General features: G+C 48.8%; 1 protein-coding gene across 3 annotated transcripts; it reads left to right on the top strand.

Moving 5' to 3' along the window:
• Positions 1-10,895: 10,895 nt before the first annotated feature.
• On the top strand, positions 10,896-20,026 carry SLC39A3 (solute carrier family 39 member 3). Of its 3 annotated transcripts, XM_082206948.1 has the most exons (4): positions 10,915-10,964; positions 15,354-15,414; positions 15,832-16,124; positions 17,047-20,026. In XM_082206948.1, the coding sequence occupies exons 3-4, from the start codon at positions 15,918-15,920 to the stop codon at positions 17,794-17,796; spliced, it is 957 nt and encodes a 318-aa protein (XP_082063074.1). In that variant the 5' UTR covers positions 10,915-10,964; positions 15,354-15,414; positions 15,832-15,917; the 3' UTR covers positions 17,797-20,026. The 3 variants fall into 3 exon arrangements, with proteins under 3 accessions (XP_082063072.1, XP_082063074.1, XP_082063073.1); XM_082206946.1 differs by lacking the exon at positions 15,354-15,414 and having other exon boundaries at positions 10,896-10,964; XM_082206947.1 differs by lacking the exon at positions 10,915-10,964 and having other exon boundaries at positions 14,085-15,414.
• Positions 20,027-20,491: the final 465 nt, after the last annotated feature.

Raw genomic sequence — 20,491 nt, forward strand, 5'->3', positions numbered from 1 at the left:
TATATCAAACCCAGTCAACACAATGCTTTCATCGTGGATACGATGGCTTGATGTATATTTTATAATTCCTCATGGTAATCCCATCTGATCCCTACATCTCACCCTTTTTTATTTATTTATTATTTATGTACAGGAATACTTAAGAGAGGAGAGGCATTGCGTCCTCATAATCTGCCTGCATGCGTTTTTGTATCACAGAAAGATCTCTAGCAGACATTCCTGAAGTGAGCGTAGTTCATGTGTGTGTTCTTATATCACAGAAAAATCTCTAGCAGACATTCCTAAAGAGAGCGTAATAGAATCATAGAATCATAGAGTTGGAATAGACCACAAGGGCCATCGAGTCCAACCCCCTGCCAAGCAGGAAACACCATCAGAGCACTCCTGACATATGGTTGTCAAGCCTCTGCTTAAAGACCTCCAAAGTAGGAGACTCCACCACACTCCTTGGCAGCAAATTCCACTGTCGAACAGCTCTTACTGTCAGGAAGTTCTTCCTAATGTTTAGGTGGAATCTTCTTTCTTGGAGTTTGGATCCATTGCTCCGTGTCTGTGACCTAGCAGGGCAGCAGTTGAAGAAGGAGCAAAAAAGGTTTTCCTGTGTGTTTCTTTGTGGCTGATTAGCTGCTCTCCCTGTGCAAAGGTCAGAGGGGGCAGGGTTTCTGTTGAGTCAGGTGATTAGCTGTGGGAGGAGCTTATCAGACCTAGCAGGGCAGCGGCGCGCGCAGTTTGATCCATCTTTTAGATTTAGGGGAGCTAGTCTCAAACGTTTGTTGGGGGAGACCTAGGTTTTTTTTCTTGTGGGGAGAGTTATTTGTCCTGTCTTCACGCTTTTTATGATGGAGGACCTCTGTAGCCACCCCCAACGACACGTTCTCAGGATGGAGGGGGATGGAACAGCTGCAGTCGCCTGTGGTTCCTGCGCAATGTTTGCCATCTTGCCAAAGGTTGCAGGCAGCTTTACCTGCAGCAATTGCATGTTGATTGCCCTCTTAGAAGACAAAGTCCAGCAACTGGAGGAACGTGTAGCTACGCTCCAAAGAATTAGAGAGCTGGAGCTCTTCTTGGAAGCAACAGAGCACACCGTCTCCACCAAGGAGGAGACAGGGGACTCCCCTGAGAAGGAGGCTAGTTCACCAACACAGGAGCCAGATATATGGAGAAACATGACTCAAAGAAGTAGGAGGCCCAGGGTTCGCTCTGATTGTTTAGAAATACACAATCGCTTTGAGGTCCTCTCCCCTAGCATGGAAGACGAAGAGCAGACTCCATTTGAGGATCTCTCCCTCATTACAATAGCCTCCAGAAGATCAAAAGAGACTACGAGGCTCTCGGCACGGCAGGAAATTGAAGCAACTAAATGCACAAATTGTCATCTCATCTGTCCTCCCAGTTGAACGACGTGGCCCAGGGAGAGAGGGAAAAATAGTGGAAGTGAACAGCTGGCTTCGCAAATGGTGTAAACAGGAAAGGTTTGGATTCTTAAATCACGGACTACAGTTTCTTGAAGATGGACTTCTGGCAAGTGATGGGCTGCACCTCACAACGGTTGGGAGAAATGTTTTTGCCAAAAATCTCAGAAACCTCATCAGGAGGGCTTTAAACTGACTAATGTGGGGGAGGGAGACAGTGCTCCTGAAGGTAGGAGTCTATCAATTGATGAAGATGATAATCCAAATGTCATTGACCAAATGGAGCAAACAGCACGCAGACCTAGTGGTGGGAGGAAAAAATCCTTAAATAAGAGACACGGGGGAATGATTAATGGACTTCAATGTCTGTACACTAATGCGCAAAGCATGGGAAATAAACAAGATGAGCTTGAGCTCTTGGTACAGCAAACTAAATATGACATAATAGGCATCACTGAAACCTGGTGGGATAAGTCCCACGATTGGAATGTAATAATGGGGGGATACAATCTATTTCAGAGAAACAGACCAGACAAGAAAGGAGGAGGAGTGGCGTTATATGTCAGGGATGTGTATACCTGTGAAGAGATCCAAGATTTAGAACCTCAAAGCCAAAGTGAGAGCATTTGGGTCAGAATTAAAGGGATAGAAGAATAACAGAAATCTCATTGTGGGAGTTTACTATAGATCCCCAAGCCAAACGGAGGACATAGATGATGCCTTCCTGGAACAGATGGCCAAGCATGCAAAAGGAAGGGAGATAGTAGCAATGGGGGACTTCAATTACCCAGATATTTGTTGGATGTCAAACTCAGCCAAGAGCTTAAGGTCAAACAGATTCCTCACTGGCCTTGCAGACAACTTCATTGTCCAGAAAGTGGGAGAAGCAAGAAGAGGAACATCCATTTTAGATCTGGTCCTAACCAATGTTGATGACCTGGTTAGTGGGGTAGAAGTGGAAGGATCATTAGGCGCAATTGATCATGCTCTTCTGAAGTTTACTATACAGCAGAAAGGAGCAGCCAAGCATACTAGGACTCAATTTCTTGACTTTAAGAAAGCCGACTTCATAAAACTTAGGGAAGTGCTGGGTGAGATCCCATGGACAGTAATACTAAAAGGAAAGGGAGTTCATGATGGCTGGGAGTTTGTTAAGAGGGAGATACTAAAAGCACAACGTCAGGCAATACCAATGAGACGGAAACATGGAAGGTGCTTAAAGAAGCCAGGGTGGCTATCTAAAGAACTTTTAACTGAGTTAAGATTAAAAAAGGATGTGTACAAAAAATGGAAAAGGGGGGAAACCACCAAAGAGGAATTCAAACAAATAGCCAGCACGTGTAGACACAAAGTCAGAAAAGCTAAAGCACAGAATGAACTCAGGCTTGCTAGAGAGGTTAAAAGCAGCAAAAAAGGCTTTTATGGGTATGTTCGTAGCAAAAGGAAGAACAAAGAAACAGTGGGGTCACTCAGAGGAGAGGATGGTGAAATGCAAACAGGGGACACAGAAAGGGCTGAACTCCTCAATGCCTTCTTTGCCTCAGTCTTCTCCGATAAAGAAAACAATGGAGAATTTGGAGCAAATGATTCAGCAAAGGAAACACAGCTCAGAATAACTAAGGAGATAGTACAAGAATATTTGGCTAGTTTAGATGTATTCAAGTCTCCAGGACCGGATGAACTGCATCCAAGAGTATTAAAAGAACTGGCAGATGTGATCTCAGAACCACTGGCAGTCATCTTTGAGAATTCCTGGAGAACAGGCGAAGTCCCGGTAGACTGGAGGAGGGCAAATGTTGTCCCTATTTTCAAAAAGGGGAAAAGAGAGGACCCAAATAATTACCGCCCAGTCAGTCTGACATCAATACCAGGGAAGATTCTGGAGCAGATCATTAAGCAAACAGTCTGTGAGCACCTTGAAAGGAATGCTGTGATTACCAATAGTCAGCATGGATTTCTGAAAAATAAGTCATGTCAGACTAACCTGATCTCGTTTTTTGACAGAATTACAAGCCTAGTAGATGAAGGGAACGCAGTGGATGTAGCCTACCTTGATTTCAGCAAGGCATTTGACAAGGTGCCCCATGATATTCTTGTAAAGAAGCTGGTAAAATGCCGTCTTGACTCTGCTACCACTCAGTGGATTTGTAACTGGCTGACTGACCGAACCCAAAGGGTGCTCATCAATGGTTCCTCTTCATCCTGGAGAAGAGTGACTAGTGGGGTGCCACAGGGTTCTGTCTTGGGCCCGGTCTTATTCAACATCTTTATCAACGACTTGGATGATGGACTCAAGGGCATCCTGATCAAATTTGCAGATGACACCAAACTGGGAGGGGTGGCTAACACCCCAGAGGACAGGATCACACTTCAAAACGACCTTGACAAATTAGAGAACTGGGCCAAAACAAACAAGATGAATTTTAACAGGGAGAAATGTAAAGTATTGCACTTGGGAGAAAAAAATGAGAGGCACAAATACAAGATGGGTGACACCTGGCTTGAGAGCAGTACATGTGAAAAGGATCTAGGAGTCTTGGTTGACCACAAACTTGACATGAGCCAACAGTGTGACGCGGCAGCTAAAAAAGCCAATGCAATTCTGGGCTGCATCAATAGGAGTATAGCATCTAGATCAAGGGAAGTAATAGTGCCACTGTATTCTGCTCTGGTCAGACCTCATCTGGAGTACTGTGTCCAGTTCTGGGCACCACAGTTCAAGAAGGACACTGACAAACTGGAACGTGTCCAGAAGAGGGCAACCAAAATGGTCAAAGGCCTGGAAACGATGCCTTATGAGGAACGGCTAAGGGAGCTGGGCATGTTTAGCCTGGAGAAGAGGAGGTTAAGGGGTGATATGATAGCCATGTTCAAATATATAAAAGGATGTCACATAGAGGAGGGAGAAAGGTTGTTTTCTGCTGCTCCAGAGAAGCGGACACGGAGCAATGGATCCAAATGACAAGAAAGAAGATTCCACCTAAACATTAGGAAGAACTTCCTGACAGTAAGAGCTGTTCGACAGTGGAATTTGCTGCCAAGGAGTGTGGTGGAGTCTCCTACTTTGGAGATCTTTAAGCAGAGGCTTGACAACCATATGTCAGGAGTGCTCTGATGGTGTTTCCTGCTTGGCAGGGGGTTGGACTCGATGGCCCTTGTGGTCTCTTCCAACTCTATGATTCTATGATTCTATTCTATGATTCTCTGGAGCAGCAGAAAACAACCTTTCCAGGCCTTTGAACATTTTGGTTGCCCTCCTCTGGACACGTTCCAGTTTGTCAGTGTCCTTCTTGAACTGTGGTGCCCAGAACTGGACACAGTACTCCCGGTGAGGTCTGACCAGAGCAGAATACAGTGGCACTATTACTTCCCTTGATCTAGATGCTATACTCCTATTGATGCAGCCCAGAATTGCATTGGCTTTTTTAGCTGCCGCGTCACACTGTTGGCTCATGTCAAGTTTGTGGTCAACCAAGACTCCTAGATCCTTTTCACATGTACTGCTCTCAAGCCAGGTGTCATCCATCTTGTATTTGTGCCTCTCATTTTTTTTGCCCAAGTGCAATACTTTACATTTCTCCCTCTTAAAATTCATCTTGTTTGTTTTGGCCCAGTTCTCTAATCTGTCAAGGTCGTTTTGAAGTGTGATCCTGTCCTCTGGGGTGTTAGCCACCCCTCCCAGTTTGGTGTCATCTGCAAATTTGATCAGGATGCCCTTGAGTCCATCATCCAAGTCGTTGATAAAGATGTTGAATAAGACCGGGCCCAAGACAGAACCCTGTGGCACCCCACTAGTCACTCTTCTCCAGGATGAAGAGGAACCATTGATGAGCACCCTTTGGGCTCGGTCAGTCAGCCAGTTACAAATCCACTGAGTAGTAGCAGAGTCAAGACCGCATTTTACCAGCTTCTTTACAAGAATATCATGGGGCACCTTGTCAAATGCCTTGCTGAAATCAAGGTAGGCTACATCCACTGCCTTTGCCTATTCTTTTCTAAAACTGAGCAGCTAGGCTGGACCCATGTCAGTCTGTTGAGGCAGCATTGAGCATCAGATAAATTTGCGGGAATGTAGTTATAACTTCTTTGATTACACATGAAAAACCAGCCATCTGGGAAATGCACATGAGCATAATTAGAAGTAATCTGCTGAACACGTGAACAATTCCAAGTTGGCCTTCCTGTGTCCAGACAGTGAGTTGCCCCACCTGCACTGGGCAGCTCCCAATGAAATATTAAAAGCACAACTTGGTGCAGGGGACAGTGTGGGAGGAGGTTGCAGAGAAAAGTCACAAGGAAAAGAATAAGCAGCAACTGACAGCTGCAGAGTTGGGAGGGAACCCCAGAGGTCCTCCAGCCCAGCCCTCGGCAAGTTGCAGGAGGCGAGCCAGCATACATGAAAAGGAGCAAGCCACGTTTCCCTCTAGGAGGAAGGATCGTCCTTTTCTTAGCCACAGAAAAGTTGGACTAGGTGGTTCTTGGAATCCCTTCTGACACGGCCCTTTTAAAAAATCCAGCGAACACCTGGCTCAGAGCCAGAGGTGGCTCCACCTCGCTCCGCATCCTGGTTTCAACTGGGAACAGCCCAGTTTGGAGAGAGGGCAGGAAGGAGCTGCTGCTTCCCAGGAACCGGTGCTTCAAGATAGACTGCCCCTAAACTGGGAGCTCTTAGCTGACCATTCTGTAGAGCTGGAAGGGACCCTGGGCTCATATAGTCCAAACCCAGGCCACCTCCCAATCAATGGTGTAAACGCAAATGGTGTAAACAGGAACGGTTTGGATTCTTAGATCACGGACTGCAGTTTCTTGAAGATGGACTTCTGGCAAGTGATGGGCTGCACCTCACAACGGTTGGGAGAAATGTTTTTGCCAAAAATCTCAGAAACCTCATCAGGAGGGCTTTAAACTGACTAATGTGGGGGAGGGAGACAGTGCTCCTGAAGGTAGGAGTCTATCAATTAATGAAGATGATCATCCAAATGTCATAGACCAAATGGAGCAAACAGCACGCGGACCTAGTGGAGGGAGGAAAAAATCCTTAAATAAGAGACACGGGGGAATGATTAATGGACTTCAATGTCTGTACACTAATGCGCAAAGCATGGGAAATAAACAAGATGAGCTTGAGCTCTTGGTACAGCAAACTAAATATGACATAATAGGCATCACTGAAACCTGGTGGGATAAGTCCCACGATTGGAATGTAATAATGGAGGGATACAATCTATTTCAGAGAAACAGACCAGACAAGAAAGGAGGAGGAGTGGCGTTATATGTCAGGGGTGTGTATACCTGTGAAGAGATCCAAGATTTAGAACCTCAAAGCCAAAGTGAGAGCATTTGGGTCAAAATTAAGGGAGAGAAGAATAACAGAGACCTCATTGTGGGAGTTTACTATAGATCCCCAAGCCAAACGGAGGACATAGATGATGCCTTCCTGGAACAGATGGCCAAGCATGCAAAAGGAAGGGAGATAGTAGTAATGGGGGACTTCAATTACCCGGATATTTGTTGGACGTCAAACTCAGCCAAGAGCATAAGGTCAAACAGATTCCTCACTGGCCTTGCAGACAACTTCATTGTCCAGAAAGTGGGAGAAGCAACAAGAGGAACAGCCATTTTAGACCTGGTCCTAACCAATGTTGATGACCTGGTTAGTGGGGTAGAAGTGGAAGGATCATTAGGCGCAAGTGATCATGCTCTTCTGAAGCTTACTATACAGCAGAAAGGAGCAGCCAAGCATACTAGGACTCAATTTCTTGACTTTAAGAAAGCCGACTTCATAAAACTTAGGGAAGTGCTGGGTGAGATCCCATGGACAGCAATACTAAAAGGAAAGGGAGTTCATGATGGCTGGGAGTTTGTTAAGACGGAGATAGTAAAAGCACAACGTCAGGCAATACCAATGAGACGAAAACATGGAAGGTGCCTAAAGAAACCAGGGTGGCTATCTAAAGAACTTTTAACTGAATTAAGATTAAAAAAGGATGTGTACAAAAAATGGAAAAGGGGGGAAACCACCAAAGAGGAATTCAAACAAATAGCCAGCACGTGTAGACACAAAGTCAGAAAAGCTAAAGCACAGAATGAACTCAGGCTTGCTAGAGAGGTTAAAAGCAACAAAAAAGGATTTTATGGGTATGTTCGTAGCAAAAGGAAGAACAAAGAAACAGTGGGGTCACTCAGAGGAGAAGATGGTGAAATGCAAACAGGGGACACAGAAAGGGCTGAACTCCTCAATGCCTTCTTTGCCTCAGTCTTCTCCGATAAAGAAGACAATGCCCGACCTGAAGAATTTGGAGCAAATGATTCAGCAAAGGAAACACAGCCCAGAATAACTAAGGAGATAGTACAAGAATATTTGGCTAGATTAGATGTATTCAAGTCTCCAGGGCCAGATGAAGTGCATCCAAGAGTATTAAAAGAACTGGCAGATGTGATCTCAGAACCACTGGCAGTCATCTTTGAGAATTCCTGGAGAACAGGCGAAGTCCCGGCAGACTGGAGGAGGGCAAATGTTGTTCCTATTTTCAAAAAGGGGAAAAGAGAGGACCCAAATAATTACCGCCCAGTCAGTCTGACATCAATACCAGGGAAGATTCTGGAGCAGATCATTAAGCAAACAGTCTGTGAGCACCTAGAAAGGAATGCTGTGATCACCAATAGTCAGCATGGATTTCTGAAAAATAAGTCATGTCAGACTAACCTGATCTCGTTTTTTGACAGAATTACAAGCCTGGTAGATGAAGGGAACGCAGTGGATGTAGCCTACCTTGATTTCAGCAAAGCATTTGACAAGGTGCCCCATGATATTCTTGTAAAGAAGCTGGTAAAATGCGGTCTTGACTATGCTACCACTCAGTGGATTTGTAACTGGCTGACTGACCGAACCCAAAGGGTGCTCATCAATGGTTCCTCTTCATCCTGGAGAAGAGTGACTAGTGGGGTGCCACAGGGTTCTGTCTTGGGCCCGGTCTTATTCAACATCTTTATCAACGACTTGGATGATGGACTCAAGGGCATCCTGATCAAATTTGCAGATGACACCAAACTGGGAGGGGTGGCTAACACCCCAGAGGACAGGATCACACTTCAAAATGACCTTGACAGATTAGAGAACTGGGCAAAAACAAACAAGATGAATTTTAACAGGGAGAAATGTAAAGTATTGCACTTGGGCAAAAAAAATGAGAGGCACAAATACAAGATGGGTGACACCTGGCTTGAGAGCAGTACATGTGAAAAGGATCTAGGAGTCTTGGTTGACCACAAACTTGACATGAGCCAACAGTGTGACGCGGCAGCTAAAAAAGCCAATGCAATTCTGGGCTGCATCAATAGGAGTATAGCATCTAGATCAAGGGAAGTAATAGTGCCACTGTATTCTGCTCTGGTCAGACCACACCTGGAGTACTGTGTCCAGTTCTGGGCACCACAATTCAAGAAGGACACTGACAAACTGGAACGTGTCCAGAAGAGGGCAACCAAAATGGTCAAAGGCCTGGAAACGATGCCTTATGAGGAACGGCTAAGGGAGCTGGGCATGTTTAGCCTGGAGAAGAGGAGGTTAAGGGGTGATATGATAGCCATGTTCAAATATATAAAAGGATGTCACATAGAGGAGGGAGAAAGGTTGTTTTCTACTGCTCCAGAGAAGCGGACACGGAGCAATGGATCCAAACTACAAGAAAGAAGATTCCACCTAAACATTAGGAAGAACTTCCTGACAGTAAGAGCTGTTCGACAGTGGAATTTGCTGCCAAGGAGTGTGGTGGAGTCTCCTACTTTGGAGGTCTTTAAGCAGAGGCTTGACAACCATATGTCAGGAGTGCTCTGATGGTGTTTCCTGCTTGGCAGGGGGTTGGACTCGATGGCCCTTGTGGTCTCTTCCAACTCTATGATTCTATGATTCTATGATTCTATGAATGCTTCTTTCTCCCCAACTTGTCTGATGCTGCCTGCTCTGACTGGCAGTGCCCCCCTGGGCACTCTCTTCCCTTGCCCTTCATGGGGAAGCTGCAGATGGGCCTGCGTTAAATGAAAAGAAAGGTGCCAGTCCTCATGGGGGTTTTGTTTGGCAGTGATGTCTTGGGGTGGGGATTAAGCAGGGATCGGAGGAGAACCTTGCCCCTTCCCAGCCCCATTTGGGGAAGCTGCCAGGACACAACCCTTTTGGAAGCAGGGTATGTGGATTAGGGTTATAACTTTTTTTTCTCCTGTAAAAAAACAAAACCTGTATCAGAACTTTTCTCTGAAAGGCACTGAAAAAGGGACCCCAAAAGGAACAGTTGGAATCGCTGTACTATGTAGCATTACTACTCCATGAAAATCATTTCAAGAACTTGTCAGAAATGTTGAAACCTTGCAAAAAAGCCTTGCGGGTTTGGGAGAATCCCTGGAAGCAGGAAGAAGAAGAGTTTGGATTTGATATCCCACTTTATCACTTCCCGAAGGAGTCTCAAAGCGCCTCACATTCTCTTTTCCCTTCCTCCCCGACAACAAACACTCTGTGAGATGAGTGGGGCTGAGAGACTTCAGAGAAGTGTGACTGGCCCAAGGTCACCCAGCAGCTGCAGGTGGAGGAGCGGGGAATCGAACCCGGTTCACCAAATTATGAGTCTACCACTCTTAACCACTACACCACACTGGCTCTCAGGAGCCATCCGTCCTCCAGATCCCGAGAAGGAATCAGTGTGCAGAAGGCGCAAGCAAAGTGGTGTGGGAACATTTTGCTTCCTGCAGCAGAAACAAAGACCAGCTGCAACTTCGCTTGATTGTAAGCAGTAAAGTGGGTTGTGCAACGTACAAAATGTTGTACTAGTATTAGAAAATCTGCAATCTCTGTTTTTTCCTGTATGCATGCTATGCATATGACATAATATATTATGCAGTTCCCTAGGCAAAAATCGCTTTATTGCTTTTGGGGTGACCTTTTTCCAAAATATTTGGAAATGACTGTCCATTCCTTTGCTTTAGGCAAACCTTTCTCTAACCTGGCTCCAGGAATAGGAGGTTGTAGAGAAGCTATAAGCTTTGTGCGGATCCTGCTGAGCTGCATCCCTGCCCCCCTAACGCAGGGTGCTGTTTGGGACAGAGTGAGGCCCTTGAGCCATCCAGCTCGGTGTCGTCAGCACTTTTCCCTATATATTTCTCGTGAGTTGACCGTAAAATCCTTCTTCGCTGTACATATTCCGTTAATGGGTAGACCACTTTCCTGAACTCCCAGCACACGCAAAAGTCGCCGGAACCAGGCATGTCGCGGCCGCTGTTTCGCGCCGGCCGCCGTTCGGCAGGCACAGCCACTTCCCTGAAGGATGGAGGACACCCTTACTTGCTGCACAGCCGAAAGGCGACTGTGGGAGGGCGGGGCGAGAGGGAGGGAAAGGCCCGCCTAAGGGGCGGGGTCCACAGCGGACGGGCGGGTTGCTCAGCCAACGGGCGCCGCCATGACGTCAGTGGCAGCCAATAGGCGTCGCTTCGCCGCGGTTGCCAAGGCAGGCGGGCGAGGTGGGAAAGGGGCGGAAGGAGGAAAGACGGGAAGCGGCCGCGCAGGTGAGGAGGGGGCGGGAGGAAGAGGAGAGGGGGCTCCCGCACCCCCCGGGGGCCCGGCGCCCAGGACGGCCGGAGGGGGCGGGGCCTGGGCGCCAGGGGGCGGGGCTCCTCCCCGTCGCCGCCTCCATGAGGACTAGCCGCTTGGGTCTGCAAATGGCTTTGCCCAACTGCAGCCAGGGTCCAGGGATGCGCCGTCGGGGTGTGGGGCATGAGAGGAGGAGGAGAAAGAAGAAGAAGAAGAACACCAGTGATCATCGTCATAATAGCAGGCTATTGCATAGGGTTGTGCAATCGCAGGGGCCGCCAGGGGCCATCTAGTCCAGCCCCCACTTGGGCACAAAGCAGTCGCAGGGTTGCAGGATTGCCAGCAGACGGACCTCTGCTGAACAGCCTCCAACAAAGGAGAGAGAGAGAGCTTGCCAGCTTGTGTGGTTTGGAGGGGTCAGAACTTCATCATCATCATCTTTGAACTGTCTTCAAGGACATGAAGAGCAGGTTGTGGTACTCTATCCGGGGCATAACTTAATAATAATAATAATAATAATAATAATAATGGCACCCAGTCTGGCCCCTGCAACACAGGGATCCCCAACATGTGGCCATCCCAACTCTGCTTAAAAACTGCCAGTGAACTGTAGGATCCTAGATTTGGACTGTTAACGGAGAAATCTGAGGGCTCCCTTGGACAAAAAAACAAGGACATCAGCCAGGAATAGCAGAGCAAAACAGGAGCCAGAAGGCTTGGTCTTGATTGAAGACTGTCGCGACAGGACTCCCACCTGCCACCAGGTGGAACAAGATGGAAGCCCCAAACAAAAGAGCACCCAAACTTTTATTAGCTGCTAATCCCCATGTTAAAAGGTAAAGGTAAAGGTACCCCTGCCCGAACGGGCCAGTCTTGACAGACTCTGGGGTTTGTGCGCCCATCTCACATCTATTGGCCGGGGGCCAGCGCTGTCCGCAGACACTTCCGGGTCACGTGGCCAGCGTGACAACGCTGCTCTGGTGAGCCAGAGCCGCACACGGAACGCCGTTTACCTTCCCGCTGGTAAGCGGTACCTATTTATCTACTTGCCCCCGGGGGTGCTTTCGAACTGCTAGGTGGGCAGGCGCTGGGACCGAGCAGCGGGAGCGCACCCCGCCGCGGGGATTCGAACCGCCGACCTTTCGATCGGCAAGCCCTAGACGCTGAGGCTTTAGCCCACAGCGCCACCCGCGTCCCAAATCCCCATGTTACACCCCCCCCAAACTACATCACGGTTACATCATGAAAGGGGAGGTCTGCGGGCAGGATTCTGAGTATCCTGGACCCTGCCCCATGGTTTCCCTTGCCCGCCACCAAACACCCATCAAGTGAAACAAAAGAGATATTTACATTTCTGTTTCTCAGCCAAGTTAATCACACCCTTTTGTCTTCATCTGGGTTTCTTATTTCTGGAATGGCTACCTGTCTGGCACTCAGGTATCAGGATGCCAGGGATTATCACTCAGGCAGAGGGGCTGCTGAGGAGCTGAGCTCACATGTCTGTATGAATTTCTAAAGTTTTCACAGTGAGCCAGTACAGAGATACATTTATCAGTGAATTGTTACATTTGGTATCACGCAGCAAAGGCCCTTTGAATAGATAGGAAGAAATTGTGATAAAGTGTTTTGTGGGGACAAATCACAAAAGTCACAAAAGTGATTGTGCTGATTTTGGTAGTGGGCTGCATGTGTGTGATATCTGCTGGAGGGGCAACCCCCCCAACCTATACATAAATTCCTGCAACAGGCTCCCCCAAGGGTCATCCTGTGCAACCTCCACTGCAATGCAGGAATCACATGGCTAAAGTATTCCCAACAGAAGTCCATCCAAATTCTGTTAAAAAACCTCCAATGAATCATAGAATTGTAGGGTTGGGAGGGTCAGCCAAAGGGGATCCAAGTCTAGCTGCCTGCAAGGCAGGGATCACAGATCAAGGATCCCTGACGGGGCTGCCCAAACTGTTTAAATTTAGATTGGTCTCCACTAGGGCCAGGGCCTTTTCAGTACTGGCCCTGATCTGGTGGAACGCTCTGCCTCATGAGACCAGGGCCCTGCAGGGCCTGCAAGACAGAGCTCTTCCGCCTGGCCTTTGGTCTGGACTCAGTCTGACCCTTCTGTTTCCCTCCCCTTATGGTTTTGATCTATGAGCTACTTTTAAAATGAGGCTACATTTTAAATTGCATTTCAACCTGTATTTTAAATTAGTTTTTTTCCCTTTTATGTTTTTACTGTAATTTTACTAGTGTTAGCCGCCCTGAGCCCGGCTCTGGCTGGGGTGGGCAGGGTATAAATAAAATTTATTATTATTATTATTATTATTATTATTATTATTATTATTATTATTATTCAAGACCTCCAAGGAAGGAGAAACCCAGGAATAACAATGAAATGCATTTGTGAGCATAGATCCGCTCCGTGCCTTCAAAGCCTGAAATCCCCCCTTGCCAAAGATTCTTGGGAGCTGTAGTTTCTCTTCGCAGAGCTGCATTTCCTAGCACCCTTAACAAACTAACTACAATTCCCAGGATACAGTGGTGCCCCACAAGACGAATGCCTCACAGGACGAAAAACTCGCTAGACGAAAGGGTTTTGCGGTTTTTGAGCTGCTTCGCAAGACGAATTTCCCTATGGGCTGGCTTTGCAAGACGAAAACGTCTTGCGTTTTTTGCAAGTTTGTTTCCTTTTTCTTAACACTGTTAATACAGTTGCGACTTGACTTCGAGGAGCAACTCATAGAACGCGGTGTGGTAGCCTTTTTTGAGGTTTTTGGTGATTTTTGAAGCTTTTCCAAAACTTTTCCGACACCGTGCTTCGCAAGACGAAAAATTCGCTAGATGAAAAAACTCGCAGAACGAATTAATTTCGTCTTGCGAGGCACCACTGTACTTCTGCAAGGGGGAAGCCATGTAAATGTGCTTTAAAGTATGTGACTCTGCTTTGAAGTCTTCTTAGAGCGCCAAGTGATTGTCTGCTTTTCTAAATATTAGTATTATTGGTGCTCTCTTGAATTACACCCTGGATAGAGTATCGCAATCTATTCTTTGTGGGGTTGGCCTTGAAGATGTAATAATAATAATAATAATAATAATAATAATAATAATAATAATAATTTCAGTTTATATACTGCCCTTTATCAGAAGATCCCAGGTGGTGTTCCACATTAAAAACACATTACAGAACATCAAGGATAAAAACATAATAATAAGAATACTGACAGGAAGCCTATTAATGAAACAGTCATCATAATAACTAGTTATTACTGATACATTCTTTTTATGAAATTGCTTATTTATTTAGTCAAATTTATACACATCTTGATAGTTAAAAACAAACAAACCTCAAAGCAGTTTAGAAAATAATGCCGTAAAATCAAGAAAAATACGCAAGCTTTAAATGAAACAAAACTTTGTTTCAAGTACTAAAACAGATTCAAATCCCCCCCCGCCCTTTCCAAGCATCCGAACAGGCTGGACTAAATGGGAAGATGCCTGCCTGATCTCAAGAGGCGGGGAGTTCTAAAGTCTAGGTGCTGCCATACTAACTGATCGAGTTCTTACTGTTGCAACTGGCGCATTGAGCTGAATTGAACCTGGGCAAATATTTCACTGCCGGTGTGTTTTCCCTGCGTCTTGAGGGCAGCATGCCCCAAAAGTCTGCTTTAAAGTACTGTATTTTACATAAACAAGAGTTTAGTAGTAGTATGGGGGTTATTAGGTTGTTTTTCTTCTTATTTTTATTGTCTTTTGTGTTTCTTATACTGAAATCTGATGTTGTGAACTGGATCTAGGGAGGTGTACAAATTTTAATAATAATAATCCAGTGGTACCTCGGTTTTCAAACATCTCCGTTGACGAACATTTCGGTTTTTGAATGCCGTAAACCCGGAAGTACAGCCACACCTCAGGTTACGAACACGGCAGGCTGTGCATTTTTTGTTGCGGACTGCACCGAACATGGAAGTACCGGAACGGGTTACTTCCAGGTTCGGCGCTTGCGCAGAAGCACAAAATGACGTCACACGCATGTGCAGAAGCGCCAAATCACGTCACGCGTGTGCACAGATGCGACACTTCACGCTGTGGGTTGTGAACGTGCCTCCCACATGGATCACATTCGCAACCCAAGGTATAACTGTAAATGCTTCGGTTTTCGAACACACCTTGGAAGTTGAACATGCCAAGCGGCTTCCACTGAGTGCAAGATCCTGAGGCCTAGCTGTTGGCTATTGAGTTTTCAGTTTTCGAACATTTCAGAACTCGGAATGGTCTTCCGGAACAACATACGTTCAAAAACTGAGGTACCGCTGTAATAGTCATGAGTAATCATTTGTCTATTTATAGAAAGATCTGTTTTGTTGCTGCAGGAAAACCTGCATCCTGGTTCCTTCTCTCCAGAAAAAGGAGTTTCTCAGAGCTGCTAACAAGGTATAAACCACAGTGAAAATTAAACCGCAGAATTATCCCTCTCCAAAAAGGGAAACATACAAGAGCAACTCTCCCCTCCTGCAGTTTCCAGCAACTCTGATTCAGAAGCATTGGTGCCTCTGGCTGTGGGTCACAAACATCCTGGCCAGGAGCCCTCCAGAGCCCTCTCCTCCTCTGTTTTATATTATTATTATTATTATTATTATTATTATTATTATTATTAGCCACCCATCTGACTGTGTTGCCCCAGCAACAGAATAGTAAAATTTGAAACCCTCCAGCATTAACAAAGGAATGTGTCCCATTTTCTTTTAAAGCCATCCAGGATGGTGGCCTTTCTCCTGTGGCAGTCAGTTCCACAGTCTCAATGCCAAGTTGTTTCAATCCCATCTGTTTTTCTCTCATCCCCCCTTGCAGAGCTCCATGGGTTTGGCGGCCGCCCCCTACGCCTGCCGCCCGGAGCCCCTGGCACCCTCCTAACAGATGCCCCCGGGCACCACGCCATGAATCTCCTGGTGACCAAGGTGCTGTCCCTGGTGGGGGTCTTTGTGCTGATGCTGGGGGGGTCCTTGCTGCCTGTCCGCTTCATTGCCACCGACGGCGAGAAGGCAGAGCACTCCCAGCGCATCATCTCCGTCTGCAACTCCTTCGGAGGCGGCGTCTTCCTGGGCACCTGCTTCAACGCCCTGCTGCCGGCTGTGCGAGAAAAGGTGGGGCGCAAATTGGGGGGGCGATGCCATGTGGAAAGGACCTTGAGGGCCACGTTGAGCCTCCCGGGGCCTGAGGTTTCCCCATCCCGGATCTGTATGGCCATGGAATGGAGCCCCCCTATTCAGAGGCATTCTACCTTTGAATAAATAACTTTACTCAATCTGGGCTTCCCTCCCTGTCCGTTTGTGGAGGCCAGGATCAACACAACCCAGCAGCCACTGCTGTGAACGTGTGTGTGAGGGGGGTTCCCAAGGGCCGCCTCCCCTTCTACGCAGCTTTCTGGGGGCCATGGAGTGGGCAGGGCTTGGCCAATCTTCTTTTAAAGCCATCGCATTTGGTGGCCATTTGTGCTGCTGCCACCAAGGCGGCCCTGAGACCCTCCTCCCCTCTCCTGGCTGGGAAAGAAGGCGCCAGTCCCCACTGAGGATGCCGAGGGGTGATCCTGGGGGTTTGTTCCTATAACTGTTCCCACCTTGTTAGCGGGTCTGAGAAACTCCTCCTGGGAGACCAGGATGCGAGTTTCCCTGCAGCCAAGAGACACTTGACCTTTCCATATTGCTTGGCTGTGGTGGGCAAAGGAAAAGGAGAGGGAGGGGCTTTCCTTTGCAGGCTCCCCAGACGCTCGTGGGTGACCCCCAGGTCTCAGGTGCCATTGGCCTGATCCAGCCAAGCTGATCTCCACTGAGCTGGGCAGAGGGGATATTTGGAGAGACAGCAGACAATTGGCTCAGTCTGCAGACCATGAGACTCTTAATCTCAGGGTTGTGGGTTTGAGTCCCATGTTGGGCCAAAGATCCTTGCCTTGCAGGGGGTTGGGCTGGATGACCCTCAGGTTTCCCTTCCAACTCTACAATTCTATGCTGCCTCCCCCTTGTGGCAGGGAGTTCCACTGCTTCACAGCCTCTTCTCTCCCCTCCCCAGCTGGCGGAGGTGCTCAAGGTGGGCAACGTGGTGACCGACTACCCTCTGGCTGAGACCATCATGCTGCTGGGCTTCTTCATGACAGTCTTTGTGGAGCAGCTGGTGCTGACGGTGCGCAAGGAGCAGCCGTCCTTCATTGACCTGGAGACCTTCAATGCCGGCTCGGACGCGGGCAGCGACTCTGAGTTCGAGAGCCCCTTCCTGGAGCCGCCCTCCAAGCGCCACCACTACCACCAGGGCAGCTCGACCAGCCACAGCTCCAGCCAGTGCGGCCTCAACGTCCACGAACTCTCGCGCTCGACTCCGCTGCGCCTCTTCAGCCTGGTCTTTGCCCTCTCAGCCCACTCCATCTTTGAGGGGCTGGCGCTGGGCCTGCAGGAGGAGGGGCACAAGGTCATGAATCTCTTCCTGGGCGTGGCCATCCACGAAACGCTGGTGGCGGTGGCGCTGGGCATCACCATGACCAAGACGGGCCTCACCCTGCGTGAGGCGGCCAAGCTGGCGGGCGCCGTCAGCCTCATGATCCCGCTGGGCATCGTCATCGGGATGGGCATTGAGAGCCGCCACAGCGTGGCCTCCAGCGTGGCCTCGGTGCTCCTGCAGGGCATTGCCAGCGGCACCTTCGTCTTTGTCACCTTCTTTGAGATCCTGGCCAAGGAGCTGGAGGACAAGAGCAGCCGCCTCCTCAAGGTGCTCTTCCTCGTCCTGGGCTACGCCGTCATGGCCACCCTTGTCTTCTTCAAGTGGTGACGCCGTGGCCTCCAGGCGGGGAAGCTCTTCCCCACCGCTGCCACCCTCAGCCACGCCCCAAGCCACGCCCAAGAGATTGCACGGCGTGATGTGGCGTAGGCTCCGTGGCCTTGAGGCCGGATGGAGGAACGAGACGCTTCCCGCTGCCCCCTTAGACACACACACTCCGGACCAGGGGGTCCACGATGGGACATGGCACTGCCTTGCTCAGCTCCCCTCGCTCTCAGGGAGACCCCAGTCCCTGAGGCAGCTTGGCACTCATGCCTTTCTCCTCCCCAGATCCTGGGCAACCCCTCTCCTGCAAGGCATGAACCAGTCAGGAGCAAGGTGGCAAGGGCCACGGAAGGGGGCAGAGCCACAACAGGACCTGGGCCTGATCAGTTCCTGCTCCTTTTTCTGCCCTCCTGGCAAAGCTCTTGGCAGCCGGCTAATCTGTGGCGCCTCTTCAGGGTCAAGGGCGCAGAAAGGGCGTCTTTTCCCCCTCTGGCTCCCCCCTTCTTTTCCTGGAGGTGAGGATTGTGGCGGCAAGAGGGGAGACCTGGCTGCACAGAGTTTCCCTCCAGGCCTGTGCAGTTTCCCCACAGATTTTGCTCTTGTGGACGCAAAATCCCGCTGGGATGTTCGTTGGATTTCTTAGGGGGCGCAGGGAGGAGATCCCCTTGTGGGCTTTTGCCAACGGTTGGCTGGTGGTCTGGCCCAGCCAAAGCTCACTGGCTGCCAGGAAGCCAACATTCGCAGTCTCTCTCCCTGCAAAAGGTTCACTTTCCCCTCTCTCCAAAAGGCTCATTTATTCCTTCTCTCTTGCTGTGAACAGATTTGCCAGGGAGCCCAAATCCACAGTCTCTGTCTCTCCTTTTTCATTTTCCTTTGATCCCCACCTGGCCAAAGCCAACCCCCTCGTCCCCAACCCCACTTGGAGCCGCCTCCTGCTTTCTCCTACTGGCTTCTTCTCCTCTCCCTCTTTGCGCCTGAGTGCGCAGGTGACACCTGAGCCTCTCCTTCCTTCTTCCCAGTCGAGGGGACCTGCTGCTGCTAACGGGGCGCCATGCACTTTCCTAATCTCTCCAGCAGCCGGGGATTTGCAGCACAGACAGAAATCTCCTCTTGGCCCCCAAATTCTCTGCCTCCTTGTATTTCTAACGCTTTCCTTGAAGGGGAAGGGGTGGTGGAGCAGGGCTGTACCCCAAAAAGGTGGAAAGCCGGTTTGCTGGGACCCTTGTGGGCTCCAAGGAGGAAAGTTGCCGTTGCTGTTCCTTTCATTTATTTGTTCATCTGGGGTCTGAAGCCAGAGAGAGAGAGAGAGAGGGAGAGGAGGCCTCTTGGCTGCTGAGTCCAGAGGCTTGGATGGGCTAATGGATCCCTGGAGCACAAAGAGCAGGTGGCATGCAGACTCTTTCCTGCACCCCTTTCAGGGTGGAAGGACATGCAGGAGGCGAGGGGGGGTCTCAGTCTTCCTGCCACTGCTTCCCACCCCCAGCTCTGGCACCAGAGTTTTGGCTTTGATTCATGCTGGGAGAGAGAGGCTCAGAAGTAGCAGCTGGCAGGTGCCGAATCCTCACTCTTCTCCTGTGCCCACCCTTCAGTTTCTGCAGTGGGAAAGGGAGCTGTCCTTCTTGCTGACCCAAAAGGATCCGGCAGAGCTGTCTTGTCAAAACAACATTGCGCTGGGGCTTCTTGCCACCTGGCGAAAGAGGCTGGTGTGACCCGGAAGCTTGCACTGTCCTTTGGCCCCACCAAATGAAAGAGCGGCCATATCTCTGGCGGATCTCTCTCTTTTTCTTAGGGGTCTGGGATTAGGGTTCCATTGCCCCCCAACCAAGTCTGCAGGTACCCTGTGTTGACTTAGCTTGGCTGTGCACTTTCTGCAGAGGATATGCTGCCCAGGCCCACGTTTTGCAGGGGATCCAAGTGCCTCCCTGGCTTTCCTTGGGTGTGGTGAGAGAGGGAGCCTTGGACTCTGGGGCTTCAATGCTGGGAAAAGTTACCTGCTTGTGAGCAGAACACGTTGACGCTGCTTTTCCATTTAAATCCACATCCTTTCCCCCCACCAGGACTTTGAATTTAGCACAGAGGAAATTGTGCACATGTCATATTTTTGCATTGTGCCCTGGGGACAGGGTTTTTATTTTATTTTAATAATTCAGCGTAATCTCCACTGTGCTAAAAAATGATAATAACAGTCACCGGCCTTTTATTCAGCCGCTCTTTAAATAAAACACCTTTCAAATTTTGCCACTTTTCTCTGGCTCTGTTTATTGGGGGGAGGGGAGCTGTACTCTGTTCCAGGCCAATTTTTGCAAGTATAAAACTCCCAAACCAAAATTCCTCTGGAGATGTTTGGGTTCTTCTTTGCAGTCCGATTTCCTGCAAGATGTTGTTGGGGCAGGAATAAGTGCGTCAGCAGTGGATTTACCCTGGACTGTCCAGACTCCAACCTGCTTTATTCGTTTTTCTGCAATGCTCCCCCCAAACATGACCCCCTTATTGCATGGGCTTAAATGGTCCAGAAGAATAAAGGGGAGCATTTGCGGCCTGGTAGAAAAGCTACCGGGTTTCACCTGGAAGTTACCAAGCTCCCCAACAACTTTGCATGTGCAAAGAGATTTCAAAAAGTGTTAAATTTATACCACAAAATGCATAAAAGTGGGGATTGTTTAGAGGCACCACAACACCATCCTGAGCACAACAGAAAGCG

The sequence above is a fragment of the Podarcis vaucheri genome, assembly GCF_965113315.1.
Source record: "Podarcis vaucheri genome assembly, chromosome: 18".
Classification (NCBI taxonomy): Eukaryota; Metazoa; Chordata; class Lepidosauria; order Squamata; family Lacertidae; genus Podarcis; species Podarcis vaucheri.